The 15,065-nt window shown below is 43.9% G+C and overlaps 1 protein-coding gene across 1 annotated transcript in view; it reads left to right on the plus strand.

Moving 5' to 3' along the window:
* Mov10l1 (Mov10 like RISC complex RNA helicase 1) overlaps positions 1–13,075 on the plus strand; it is a 74,459-nt gene extending 61,384 nt beyond the window's left edge. Inside the window, exons 23-26 of the mRNA XM_036207610.1 lie at positions 262–411; positions 11,808–11,915; positions 12,695–12,832; positions 12,980–13,075. Of these exons, the coding sequence (XP_036063503.1) occupies positions 262–411; positions 11,808–11,915; positions 12,695–12,832; positions 12,980–13,075 (492 nt within the window). The remainder of the gene's footprint in view (positions 1–261; positions 412–11,807; positions 11,916–12,694; positions 12,833–12,979) is intronic.
* The last annotated feature ends 1,990 nt before the right edge of the window (positions 13,076–15,065 follow it).

Raw genomic sequence — 15,065 nt, forward strand, 5'->3', positions numbered from 1 at the left:
GCCAGCCTGGTCTACAAAGCAAGATCCAGGACAGGCGCCAGAACAACCCAGATAAAACCTGTCTCAAAAAACAAAAACAAAAAAACAAACTGATTCTAATTTCCAGATGATTTAATGACTGTCCTGATAGGTTATAAATTCTGTCTGACAGTAGAGATTTTTTCTACTGTGTTTACTGTGTATTCCCAGTCTCTACTTGAGCTCTTTGACCCTTGATAACCAGCACTGGGTAAATGACATTTTGTCTTCTCACTGACTCAGGGAAATGAGGCTCGGGAAGGGAGAAGCCCATCGTGGTTCAGCCCCGCTGAGGCTGTCCAGGTCATGCGCTACTGTTGCCTCTTGGCCCGGAATGTCTCCAGCCAAGTTTCTTCCAAGGACATCGGTGTCATCACACCCTATCGGAAGCAGGTAAGCCCACCAGGACTCTGGCTTCTTACACATAGCTACTGTGGCCCTTGTCTTTGGTTTCTAAAGGGCAGAAACAAGCTCATTCTGAACAGTAGCAGGTTTTCAAAGAAGCAGAACCATATTCAAGTCATGCTAAAGATAAGAAATTGGTAAACCATACAGCTTATAGCCATTACTAACCAGCAACCTGTCTTAGTATAGGCATTATTTTTACTTTCTAGGTAATTACATCATAAATATTTACATAAGGACTTGTGGAATATCTTAGTACTTTGTTCCTTTAAGAAAAAACTTTCAGGCCAGGCAGTTTGAGGCCAGCCTGGTCTACAGAGCGAGATCCAGGACAGGCACCAAAACTACATGGAGAAAGGCTGTCTTGAAAAAACCAAAAGAAAAAGCTTCCAGGGGGCTGGAGAGATGACTTAGCAGTTAAGAGCACTGGCTGCTCTCCCAGAGGTCCTGAGTTCAATTCCCAGCAACCACATGGTGACTCACAGCTATCTATAATGGGATCTGATGCCTTCTTCTGACATAAAGTAGATAGAGCACTCATATAAAATAAATAAATAAATGTTTAAAAAAAAATAGAAAAAGCTTTCAGCAGGGCAGTGGTAGAACACGCCTGTAATCCTAGCACTCTGGAGGCAGAGGCAGGTGGATCTCTGAGTTTGAGGCCAGCCTGGTCTACAGAGTTCCAGGACAGCTCAGGGCTACACAGAGAAACCTTATCTTGAAAAACCATTTGAAAGAAAAAGAGAAAACAAAAATTGTTCAGCTTAAATCTCAGAATTTGTGAGGCAGAGGCAGGAGGATCTTTTGAGAGCAAGGCCAGCTAGGGTTACATAATGAGATCCTGTCTCAATAGTAGTAGTAATAATAATAAAAATAATAATAAAAACATCTTTGTATGTGTAGCAGTTCATAACTTTAGCAACAGTCCTTGGAAGACTGAGGCAGGAGGATTGCTGCTAGTTAGAGACTAGTCTGGATTATTCACATTCTAGGCTGATGTGGGCTACAGAATGAGACCCTCTCTCAGTAAAAGAAAAAGAAAGGTGTCCACCCCAGCCCTCAACCAGTATTTCTCAAAGGAAATTAATATTGCTGGCATTTGTGAGGGTGGCCCTTCCACAAAAAAGGATTGTAAGGCAACAAGCATTGCTAGCCCTATAAAACACTCTATAGGTTATGACAATCAGAAACTGTCCATGTGTATTTACCTGTTCTGAAGCTAGATTGTGGGTAGAGGTATCTTTCATACCAGACACAAGTTTCAGTAGTTGAGTTCTTTCCCCTATGATATACAGACCACCAAAGCTTGGGGGAGAGGCCCTAGAACAACAAACAAAAGGTTGACTGCACAGGCAGTTGTGAGAACACATAGTTTGTTAAGAACATGCTGACGTGTGTTAGGAAAGTCTTCTTTCTGAAGTGGGGCAAGAGGTGAGAGTGAGTATGTAGTTCTTCTGGTGGCACAGAAATAGCAGTAAATTGATTAAAAGCATACAGCCATTTGATGCTGGGCTATCTTTCCTCTTTGGTAAGTTTGGGGTCATTGGCCACACCACTGTCTGGAAACAGAGCAGCCTCCATCTTGATACTGTAGTGCAGTTGACTCACAAGTCCAAGTCTATATGTTTTTTCATTTTTCTTCATTCTTCTCTCATATATTATATCCCCTCCCTCCTCTCCTTCCAGCCCCCAAACCCTACCTCTCCCCCAGATCCACTTCTAGATTTCCCTTCAGAAAAGGGCAGGCTTCCCAGGGATATCAACCCAACATGGCATATAAAGTTACAATAAAACTAGAAATTTTCCCTCATATTAAGGCTTGATGAGGCAACCCAGTAGGAGAAAAGAGGTCCCAAAAGCATGTAAAAGAATCAGAGACAGCCCCTGTTCCCACTATAAGGAGTCCCACAAGAACACCAAGCTACACAACAATAACCTGTATGCAGAGAACCTATGTTAGACCCCTACAGGAAAACTCCAACCCAAGGAGGTTAACTATACCATACCCATGAAAACACAGGAAATAATCTCACACCAACAAAACCAAATGAAGAGAAACACACACACTACCAACAACAATAACAATTAAAAAAAAAAACAGGAATTAACCATCATTAGTCATTAATATCTCTCAGTATCAGTGAACTCAATCCCCCCAATAAAAAGACACAGGATGCCAGGTAGTGGTGGTGCATACCTTTAATCCCAGCACTTAGGAGGCAGAGGCTGGCAGATCTCTATTAGTTCAATGCTAGCCTGGTCTACAGAGCAAGTTCCAGGACAGTCTCCAAAGCTACACAGAGAAACCCTGTCTAGAACAACAATAACAACAAAAGACAAGCTAACAGAATATATACGAAAACAGGATCCATCCTTCTGCTGCATATAAAAACCATTCCTCAACATCAAAACGAGACCTTACCTTAGAGTAAATGTTGGAAAAAGATTTTCCAAGCAAATGGATGCAAGAAGCAAGCTGATGTAGCCATTCTAATATCTAAAAAAATAGCCTTCCAACCAAAATAAATCAAAAAAGATAGGGGAGGACACTAAATATTTATCAAAGGAGAAATCCAGCAAGATGACATCTCAGTTCTTAACATCTGTGCCCCAAATGCAAGGACACCCACGTTTGCAAAAGAAACATTACTAAAGCTTAATTGAACATCACTCACATATTAATAATGGGAGACTTCAATACCCCACTTTCACCAATGGACAGGTAATCAAAACAAAAACTAAACAGAGACATAATGGAGCTAACAGAAGTTATGAATGAAATGGACCTAACAGAGATCTACAGAACATTTTACCCAAACATAAAAGAATAAATACACTGTTTCTCAGCACCTCGGCCATAAAGCAAATCTTAACAGACACAAGAAAATTGAAATACTTCCTCTTTCCTATCAGACTACCACAAATTAAAGCTGAATTTCAACAACAGAAAGCCTACAAACTCATGGAAACACATACTCTCCACCAAATGACTACTGGGTCATTAAAGACTTTGTAGAATTCAATGAAAATGAATGCACAACACGCCCAGACTTATGAGACATGATGAAAGTGGCGCTAACAGGAAAGTGTAGTTGAAAATTTTCCTTTGTCCCACCTGGCCCACAGCCACTCAGACCCAAATAAACACACACAGGCTTATTTTCAGTCTATAGCCATGGCAGGCTTCTTGCTATCCAGCTCTTATATCTTTACCCATTTCTGTAAATCTATACCTTGCCATGTAGCTTGTGGCTTACTGGTATTCTACATCTTGCTTCTCCTGGCCGTGGCTGGCACTGTCTGCCCCACTCTTCATCTTCATTTCTTCTCTCCTATCTCTCTTGGATTTTCCCGCCTGGCTCCATCCTGCCCTGCCATAGGCCAGTGTAGCTTTATCAACCAATCAGAGCAACACATACTCACAGCATACAGAAAGACATCCCACAGCAGGAAAGTTCATAGCACTAAATGCCTTCATAAAGAAATTGGAGAGATCTTTTTCTAGGAATTCAACAGCATACCTGAAAGCTCTAGAAACAAAAAGAAACAAACACACCCAAAAGGACAACAGGAAGTAATCAAACTGGGGCTGAAATCAACAAAATAAAAACAGAACAATACAAATTATCAATGAAACAAAGAGTTGATTCTTTGAGAAAATCAACAAGACAGACAAACCCTTATCTAAACTAACAGAATACCCAGATTAACAAAATCAGAAAGGAGAAGGGGGAACATAACAATAGACACCAAGGAAATTCAAAGAATCATTAGGTCAAAAAAAAAAAAAAAAAGAATCATTAGGTCATACTTCAGAAACCTATATTCCACAGAATTGAAAAATCTAAAAGAAATGGACAATTTTCTTGATAGATACTACTTACCAAAGTTAAATCAAGATCAGATAAACAATTTAAATAGACATATAACCCCTAAGGAAATAGAAGCAATTATTAAAAGTCTCCCAACCACCATGCAGTAGTGACGCACACCTTTAATCCCAGCCCTCGGGAAGCAGAGGCAGGTGGATCTCTGTTAGTTCGATGCCAGCCTGGTCTACAGAGTGAGTTCCAAAAAAGCCAGAACTGTTTCACAAAGAAACCCTATCTAGAAAAACAAACAAACAAAAAAATCTCCCAGCCAAAAAAAAAAAAAAACCAGAGCCAAATGTTTTTAGTGCAGACTTCTACCAAATATATATATAATTATTATAGTCCTCAAATTATTCCACAAAGTAGAAATGGAAAGAACATTGCCAAATTCATTTTATGAGGCCATAGTCACCCTGATACCCAAACCACACAATGATTTCAACAAAGAAAAAGAATTACAGACCAATTTCTCTCATGAACATTAATCAAAAATACTCAGCCAGGGGGTGGTGGCGCACGCCTTTAATCCCAGCACTCGGGAGGCAGAGCCAGGCAGATCTCTGTGAGTTCAAGGCCAGCCTAGTCTACAGAACGAGATCTAGGACAGCCTCCAAAGCTACACAGAGAAACCCTGTCTTGAAAAACCAAATAAATAAATAAATAAATAAATAAATAAATAACTCTTGCCAGGCGGTGGTGGCGCACGCCTGTAATCCCACCACTCGGGAGGCAGAGGCAGGTGGATCTCTGTGAGTTCGAGGCCAGCCTGGTCTACAGAGCTAGTCCAGGACAGCCTCCAAAGCTACAGAAAAACCCTGTTTCTGAAAAAAACAAACAAACAAAAAAAAAACAAAAAAAAACAACTCTCAAACCAAATGCAAGAACACATCAAAAAGATCATCTAACATGTTCAAGTTAGGCTTCACTCCAGAGATGCAGGGATGGTTCAACATATGAGAATCTGTCAATGTAATCTACCATATATACGAACCAAAAGAAAAAAAAACAAATGATCCATCTCATTAGATGCTGAAAAAGTCTTTGACAAAATCCAGCACCCTTCATGATAAAAGTCTTGGAGAGATCAGAGATACAAGAGACATACCTAAACATAATAAAGGTGATTTACAGAAGCCCGTAGCCAATATCAAATTAAATGGAGAGAAACTCAAAGCAATTCCATTTAAAAACAAGTCCATGTATTTGGCTGGACTTTTTTGAGGCTAAACATTTTTTTTTAAGATTCATTTTTATTTTATGTATGAGTGTGTGTCTGTGTTATTGTCTGTGTACCATATGTATGTCTGGAATCCAGAAGAGAGCATCAGAGCTCCTAGAACTGGAGTTACAGGTGGTTGTGAGTGGGTGCTGACAACTGAACCCAGGTCCTCTGCAAAAGTAGCAAGTGTTCTTCACTACTGAGCCATCTTCCCAGCTCAAGGATAAACGTGTTTATGTTCTTGTTCACTACTTGAATTACCATTTATTAGTAATAGTAATATCTTGGGTTTGGCAAAATGGTTCATCAGGTTTAAAGCACTTGCTGCCAAGCTTAATAACCTGAGTTCAATTCCAAAGACAACATGATGAAAGGAGAGAACCAATCCCCACAAGTTGTTCTTTGACCTCCATGTGTATGCCATAACATGGACATACCACCCATGGATAAATAAATAAGTAAGATTTGAGGCCAGGGAGGTGGTTCAGTGGGTAAAGTGTTAAACATAATTGCATAAACATGAGTACCTGGGTTCATATCCCCAGAACCTATATAAAGCCAAGCACAGTAACACACACCTGTAATACCTGTGCTCCTGTAGTGAGATGGGAGGCAGAGACAAGAGAATCCCCAGAAACTTTGGGACCAGCTAGATTGATCTATCCAGCACAGTGGCAAACAACAAAAGACCCTACCTCAAGGTGGAAGGAAGGACCAACACCTCAGGTTGTCATCTGACCGCTGTACACATGCATACAGATACATACACATAAACACACACACACATATCCGTGCACATAATATTTTACTTTTTCCAGCTTAATAACCTCCCTGTCTTGCTTCATCCTCTCTTCATTGTCTGTCTGTCTCTCTCTCTGGCTGCCTGTCTCCCCACCCCCCTCCTTTCCTCTTCCCTTTTTCTCCTCTCACTGTGGGTCCTCATTGATTTGAGTTGTATGTCTTCACTTTCCTTTTCAGAGTATAGTCTGCTGACTTCAGGACTCCACTACTGGCTGGGACACCATCCTCCAGTGGGATGGGACAGAACATGGCATCCCTCTCTTCCTGCTCAGCACCTGAGTAGGAGTACCCTTGTATTTCGTGCATCTTCTGTAATGAATCTGATAGCGCATCTCTTAGTGTTCATCTCATTTGAAGGTTGTTGAGCTTCATAGATGCATAAATGGTTTTTCATCAGATTCTGGAAGTTTGGACCAGTATTTCTAAATATTTTTTTTTCTGCTCCTCCTTTCTCCTCTGAGAATCCTTTTCTTCCACACTGTAGGCTTGATCTGTTCTTCAGGTTGTTAGACAGTTTCTGCTGATCTGTTGTAAGTTTTATCTTTGCTTTTCATTGGTTTCTGGAGCAGTCTCACTTTACACCCGGGCTAGCCTTGAACTCATAGCTGTCCTGCCTGGAGTCCCAAATTCTAGGATTACAAGACAAGAGTCTCCTTAGCTGGCTTAACTTCACTCTTGTTTTTATTCTGCTGTTGGGTATCTTTTAGTCATTTATCAGCTCAGACTTTGAACTGTAAGGTCTCGGCTAGATCTTTATCGTTTCTGTTCTTACTAGAATCTCTGCTGTGGTACTTGCACATGAAGTTTTTTAATGTGGCATCTTCAAGTTATTGAAACACATGGGTAATAATGTCCCTGAAGGCTCTGCTAGATCCAGCACCTGCAAACACTGCCCTTTTTCTTGAGTGTGTGTGGGTCACATTTTCCATTCCTGTGAATGTTTTTAAACTTCTGTTGAGAACTAGAAATTTTAGTAAACATGGTAACTTTGGGTTCTGATCTCCACTATGAAGATTGTGCTTTATTCTCACTTGTTTCTTTGGTTCATAGCTGCCTCCACTCTGTCTGTGGCATCTTATTCTGGTATGTGTCTCTTTCGAGTTTTATTTTCATTGTTTTTAAACATGGCTTCTTGGGTACCACAAGCCCAGCTTAGTGGGTCACCAGCTCTCGGCAGTGGCCGTGCTCATCATCTTGAGTGGGTATCTCTGCCATTCACTAAATATATATCCTCAGTGCCTTTCAGTGCAGACCTCAGGCCATTTGAATCTTCCCAAACCACTGCTTCCCATTAGGCTCTTTTGTGTCTCCTCAGCCATGAACATAGCCTCAGCCTTTTTTTTTTCCTTCTTTTGTTTTTTTTAAGCAGGAGAGATGGCTGTGGGTGCTGGGAACCTAACTATTTTTTTCTTGTTTTTGTTGTTTGTTGAGTTTTTTGTTTTTGTTTGGTTGGTTTTTGTTTTGTTTTTGGTTGTGAACCTAGCTTTTAATAGCTGAGCCATCTTTCTAGCCCAATGAGTGGAGCTCTTGGCTTTCCATGCCTGCTTGCCTCTGAGATTACAGCCAGATGGAAGAGCCCACAGACCAGAGCATAGACTCTCACTGTTCTTACACAAAGTTGAGTAGCATTAACACTTGTCAGACTGTGATTATTTCCAGAACACTGAATGTGCAAGTGTGTGTTTGCTTTGTGGGAGTAGATTTGTGTCTCCTTATTCAGTTGTCACCATCTTGCCTAGATCTTGTTTGGACCTAAAGCCCTACAAGGATACTAGTAGATATCTGTGGGGAAACAGATGATGTGACATCAGGCTGGCCCAGTGCTATATGCCATCAACCTGTCCTTGAGGCCCAGCTCGGTCCTCAAGATTGCACTGATCTAGGCTGAACAGCTTGCCAGGCCTTCCACACTGACCTTGATCACTGCACAGCTGTCCAGCATAGTAGATTAGTTCAGGGGCTGTGTGTTCAACTAATTTTCATGAGACTGACCAGGAGTCTGAGAGACTCCTTCTGCTAATGTTCACTTGCTTGTTTGTTCTAAAGATTGATTTTTATTTTATGTGCATGGGTGTTTTACCTGCATGTGTGTCCCTGCACCGCATGCATGTAGTGCTTGTGGAGGCCCTGGAACAAGAGTTAGATGCTTGTAAGCCACTTCGTGAGTGCTGGGATTCAATTCTGGATCCTGTGGAAGAGCAGCCAGTTCTCTTACTTGCTGAGTCCTCTCTCTAGCTTCTGGTGTGTGTTTGTTGTTTACAATATTTCAAACCATTTTATTTTTATTTTTCATTTTACATACAAACCAAAGTTCCCCCTCCCTCCCCTCTTCTGGTGCCCTCTGCCCTACCCTTCATCCACTCCTCTGAGAGGGTAGGCCTCCCATGGGAGTCAGCAAAGTTTGGCACACCAGGTTGAGGCAGGACCAAGCCCTTCTTGCTGCATCAAGGCTGAGCAAGGCTTCCCACCATAGGGAATGGGCTCCAAAAGCCAGTTCATACACCATGGGTAAAACTCAGTCCCACTGCCAAGGGCCCAACAAACAGACCAAGCCACACAACTATCACTCACATCCAGAGGGCCTAGGTTGGGCCTATGCAGGCTCCCCAGCTGTCAGTCCAGAGTCTATGAGCTCCCACCAGCTCAGGTCAGCTATCTCTGTGGGTTTCCCCATCATGATCTTGACCCCCCTTGCTCATGTAATCTCTCCTCCCTCTCTTCATCTGGAATCAAGGAGCTCCGCCCAGAGTTTGGCTATGGATCTCTGCATCTGCTTCCACCAGATACTAGATGAAGGTTCTATGATGACAGTTAGGTTAGTCACCAATCTGATGACAGGAGAAGGCCACTTCAGGCTTCCTATCCACTATTGCTAGGAGTCTTAGCTGGGGTCATCCTTGTGGGCTCCTGGGAATTTCCCTAGCACCAGGTTTCTTCCTAATTCCATAATGGCTCTATCAAGCTATCTCTTTCATGGCTTCTTATTGATTAAATTATTAAGGCCACTCCACGTAGTTGAAAGGGAGGTTTATTTTGTGGGGTAACTCACAAATGAAGGGGTAGGTTACAGGGTCTGGCAAGGGTATAGCGCAGTCCGGCGGTGTTCTCTGGAGAACTCTGCTCGGTCTACCTCCAGCGTCCAGAGTCCGGGAACCAAGAGACAGAGCTCTTCCCGATCCTTCGTCTTCCGCTTCCTCCTCTGCCCCGCCTTGTGGGCGTGACCATTACCGAAGCCTCAGTGGGGGTTGGAACTTCCAGGCCAATGCTGGGATGGCTACCCACTACAGCTTCTAGTTTTTAAAGATAGATTTTTCTCTGTGGATCTGAGACTGCCCTAGAACTCATTTTGTAGCCCAGGCCAGCTTCAAACTCATGATCATCCTGCCTCAGTCTCCCAAGTGCTCACATATGTTTCTTAAATACTTTGTGTGCTAGGGATCAAACAGGGCCTTGTGCATGGTAGTCAAGGGCTGAACCATTGAACTACATCCATATCCTCTTATACTACCTTTTTAAAAATACCCTCAGTATTTTTCATTATTTAATGATTTTTAATATGTACAAGTATGTTGCCTGCATATACATCTGTATACCACATGATTACTTGCTGTCCAAGGAGGCCAGAATAGGGTGTCAGATTCCCTGGGACTAGAGTTACACATGGTTCTGAGCCTTCGTGTGGTTGCTGGGAATTTGAACTTGGGTCATCTGGAAGAATAGCTAGTGCTCTTAACCACTGAGCCATCTTTCCATCACCCTGTCTGACCTTTTTATCCCCATATTCAGCTCAGGATGTTGCACATATGGGTATATACAACTCCTCACATAAGTGTCAGTCATTTGCCAAGAGAAAGCAATTAACCTTTGCGTTGATGGTCAGATCTGCTGAAGCAAGAAACCAGATTGTCAGGGTGGAGGCACATGCTTTTAATCCCAGCACTCAGGAGGCAGAGGCAGGTGGATCTCTGAGTTTGATGCCAGCCTGGTTTACAGAGCCAGTTCCAGGCCAGCCAGGTCTACAGGACAAGTTCCAAAACAGCGAAGGCTGCCCAGAGAAATTCTGTCTTAAAGAAAAAAAAAATAGGAAAGGAAAAATCATTTCTCAAATGTCCACTTGTCACAAAACTGGAGCAACTGCTCCTGTGTAGCCCTGCTGGAAGGAGCCAGAAAAACTGACTGAATTCTCCAACAACCCCCATGGCACCTTTACATTGGCATCAAGGGTTCCTAGCTGCAGAGGTATAGTCTGAGAATGGTGTGTGTCGCTGTGATCAAGCAACTGTAACTTTTTTTTTCTTTCTTTTTTGGTTTTTCAAGACAGGGTTTCTCTGTGTAGTTTTGGAGGCTGTCCTGAATCTCGCTCTGTAGACCAGGCTGGCCTTGAACTCACAGAGATCCACATGGCTCTGCCTCCCGAGTGCTGGGATTACAGGCGTGCGCCACCACCGCCTGGCGCAACTGTAACTTTTTTAGAACATATTTCTCAAATGACCTGCATGTCCCCACATGGTCTGAAGAAGGGTTTGAATAATTAAAAATACATTTAATAGGACAAATACATCACAACAAAAATGCTGAAGACTAAAACATTAAAAGCTGAGGTTCTCTTGCTAGAGCAAAGATTTGTAAACCACAGCAGAGCCCCACTAACTTTAGGCTACAAAAGCAGTATGGCTCACCACAGTGTAACAAGTCCACAGTGTGATAGCAGACAGTGGGGAGATGTACTAATGTTGTCCCAGGCTCTGTATCTGGCCACATTACTACTGTGTGCCTTCCTAAGCATCACATGCAGAGAACTTTAGGGCATCTGTGGTGCTTTGAATGAGAATGGCCCCTACAGGCTCATATTTTTTAGTTCTTGATCCCTAGTTGATGGCACTGTCCACATTTATAACATTCTGTTCTTCTAAACTCCAACAGAATCATCCATTAAGCTGTGCTTACCGCATGCTAGCACTACTGTAGCCCACAGCTCCAAAATGTTCCTAAATTCCTCCTGCAAACCAGCTTCAAAAGCCTGAGATTGACCCGGTCAGGTTTAGTCATAGCCATGGCCACACCTCTCTCACTCCAGGTTTCTATGTTAGTTATTCCATGTCACTTGGAGACTCTGACAAAACAGCTCGAAGGGGAGGGGAGGACTTATTTTGGCTGATGATTTCAGAGGGTTTCAGTCCATCATAGTGGGAAAGACATGGTGACTAGCCTAACTCATGGCAGAGACTGTTCACATCACAGAACTAGGGAGCAGAGCGAGAAAGGCCCTTCAGCAGCCCTCAGAAACCTACTTCTGCCATCCGAGCCCCACTTTCTAAAAGCTGCACAGTTTCCCAGAATAGTGCCGCCAGCTGTGGACCAAGTGCTCAAAGTATAAGTCGGGAGAGGGAGCACATTTCAGACCCAAACCATAGTAGTATTTGGTTTAACTGTATTAGGTATATATCTTGCTTTTTACAATGTTGTTTTTAATCTTCTAATCTGTCTTAAAGGTGGAGAAAATAAAAATCCTTCTGCGAAATGTGGATTTGACTGACATAAAGGTTGGCTCAGTTGAGGAGTTCCAGGGACAAGAGTACTTGGTCATTGTCATTTCCACTGTAAGTTCTCTGTTTGTGGGCAGCTGACATGTGCTTGAAATGGATGGTTATTTGATGAGTGATAGATACATTCAAATGAAATGGAAGGACCTGATCTACAGTGTAACAGACTGGACCACAGGCTAGAGGCTCGCCTACTAGACTCACATGTTTCCAAAAGTGACTGTAGTATATTGTTTAAGGAAACCTGAAAGATCAGGAGCCCAAGTAAAAAGGATCTAGGAAGAAATAGCCAGTGCATAGAGGAAGAATAAGATGGTGAAAAACAGGTGTGATTGCACACACTTTTGATCCCAGCACTTGGAAAGCAGAGGTAGGACTTTGAAGCCCCCCTGTGAGTTCCAGGACAGCCAGGGCTACATAATGACACTCTGCCTCAAAAAAAAACAAAAGAAAGAAAAAAGATAGTTGAAAGACAGCTTGAGAGCAGAGTGGGGCAGATTCTAAAAGAAGCCCCCAGCAGAGACTTTTATACCACTACACAAGGACAGCTTAACTCTCAGACCTTTGTCTTCTAATTTTTAAAGTATCTCCATTGCAAATACATGCTAATTGTTGATAGAAAATTCAGATGCAAAAAAAGGAAATTAAGACCATCTACCTAGATATAACCTGTTAGCATCTAGGGGTCTCCCTGTCTGCAGACAAAATAGTGCTGGTATCAGCCTGTCTCATTTTTTTAACACAAATAAGGTCATGTTGCTTCTTGACCTTTCTGGTTTTGTGTATCAAGAAAAAAAACCTTAAAAACTATTTTTATTCATCTTTTTGTCTTTTAGGTGCGGTCAAATGAAGATAGATTTGAAGATGACCGTTATTTTTTGGGTTTCTTGTCCAATTCAAAAAGATTTAATGTTGCAATCACAAGACCCAAAGCATTGCTGATCGTTCTGGGAAACCCTCATGTGCTTGTCAGAGTGAGTTTGCCAGAACACTGGGCTGCCATTGTCTTGATGGAGGAAGGGAAGGATACAGGTCGCAGGAAATGGCTTGTGAGGTCAAACATGCCCCAGGCACCAGGAAACTCTGGGCCTTCACTCATTTGGCTCTCTTGTTTTCATCAGGATCCCTGTTTTGGAGCATTGCTAGAATACAGTGTTAGCAATGGTGTCTACACAGGGTGTGATCTACCTCCAGAACTGCAGGCTCTCCAAAAGTGAGCATTCCTGTCTACTTCCTAAAAGGTGGGCTTCCTGAAGGGTGGGCTCCCCAACCCTCCTGTATTGGTTCTCCCTCGGGACCCCATGTACCCAAACCCTCTGAAGCCTCAGGACCAGGCTGAATGCTTTTTTGACATTTCCTGACCCCTGGGCTGCAGCAGACACTGTCCTGGACTTTAGTGGTCAATGTCACCCTTCTCTTGTGTACCTGAATAGGTAAACAAAGCACCCCATGTAAAAGCACCGTGGAAGAAAGAGTGTGGCTCCATGTGCTCGCTTCTCTGCTCAAGCTGTTGCTAGATGGCAGTGTTGGGTTCTGTGGGAGACAATGCACCTCACCCTATGGACCCTTAGATCCAGACATGCTTCAGCCTTCTATAACTCTTGTGGCTTCCTCGTCTCAAGACTGAACATTGTGTAGATGGGACCACTGAGTCAGCTGAGCTTCTCTTGCTTCCTTGTACTGACCTTGGTTCATAACAGTTTATTTCTGCCAGTGGGCAGTCACTGCCACTACCCTCCCCCCAAAATAAACACTCCAGTAACCCCAGATCCCTTTCTGTCTCTGAATGCACCTGTTCCGGTGATAAGGGTCTTGTCTTTCATTTGCATCCTGCTAGCTAAAATCTCTGGAGTTGGCTCCACCATCATCTGCTCTATCCTGATCTAGATGTGTATGAAACAGCAGGAAAGGCCACCAGCTCCACTCACCTGAGAACTACAGGCCACAGCCGGCTGTGTTGTAACACCTGAGGACTGAGAAGGGTGTTGGGTGGAACCAGGCCCACCTAGACCCACGTATTTCTGGAAGGGGCAGTCAGTCAGGGCCTGTACTGTCCTCCCTGGCCTATCCTGTATTCAAGCAGAGGCCAGCGTCTGAGAGCCTTCATGGTGAGGTAAGACAGGCTTCTTTGATGGAGCAAACTGGACTCCCAAGTCTGCGCTCTAGAAGCACTAAGCAAAGAAGTAAAATGTCAGCACGCTTCCTCCCCCAGTTTAGGAGGGAGGCCAGCACAGGTGCTGTGGTACTACTGCCCAAAGAACTGCACGTGGAGGCTGGTCTTTCAGAGCCCTTACCCCACGGGGCTGATGGAGCCATCTGCTCAGGTCCTGGGTGCATGGAGAGACCCCTACACTGCACCCATCCTATTACAGTGTTCTCCCTCCACCCCCAGGGACTGGACCTGGCTAGCGGAGCACAGAGATGAGGAGGACAGAGATAATCCTCACAGAAATTTCAAGGACCTGGCTGCCTCAGGACCACAGTGGACAGGGCACATACCTCAGGCAGAGAATGGAGAATCTTAGATGGGGCTTTGGATGGGTGAGGGCAGCCTCCAGCCAACCTCCCCAGTCTCCTCTCAGCAGGCATGGTGGTGTCACAGCGCTTTGTCAGCCCTTCCCATCTCAGGAAAAACCACACCTTCATCCTGCCATGGCCTCTGGGGCCCTAGCCAGGAACACATCTTTCTCTGGACCTTTGAAGGTGCTGCCCTCTATAGTCAGGGAGCCTGCCCCTCAGTGAGTCTTTTCAGCTTAATTGCTGCCAGGCCTCTTTGGTGGCCTATCCATATCTGTGTCACCCCCTGCCTCAGATCAAAACCCAATTGCGGTATGGCCACCCAAAGAGACCTTAAACCTTAGCAGTGTGAGCAAGTACTGACAGGGCGATGGCAGGGCTAACACCAGGAGGTAGTGGCAGGTCCCAGAAAGGTGGCCAGGGACTGGGGTGGCCATCAGTGACATGACCTAGTCACCTGAGCACCCAGCTAAGGTAGTCATGAACTAACCATGGGCCTCAGCACCCTTCTACCTCAGAAATACCCATCCAGCTCAGGGCTAAGCACATCTGTTCCAGCTTGAACTGAACATTCTGTAGCTGAGACAGGTGTAGGGCGCACACTTCAGGGGATCTCTAGAGTGGGAGTGGTGAGTCAAAGGCAGAGGCAAGATGGGCTGAGATGAGTAGCATCCCAGTCAGGAATAGAAG

The sequence above is a fragment of the Onychomys torridus genome, chromosome 16, assembly GCF_903995425.1.
Source record: "Onychomys torridus chromosome 16, mOncTor1.1, whole genome shotgun sequence".
Taxonomy (NCBI): Eukaryota; Metazoa; Chordata; class Mammalia; order Rodentia; family Cricetidae; genus Onychomys; species Onychomys torridus.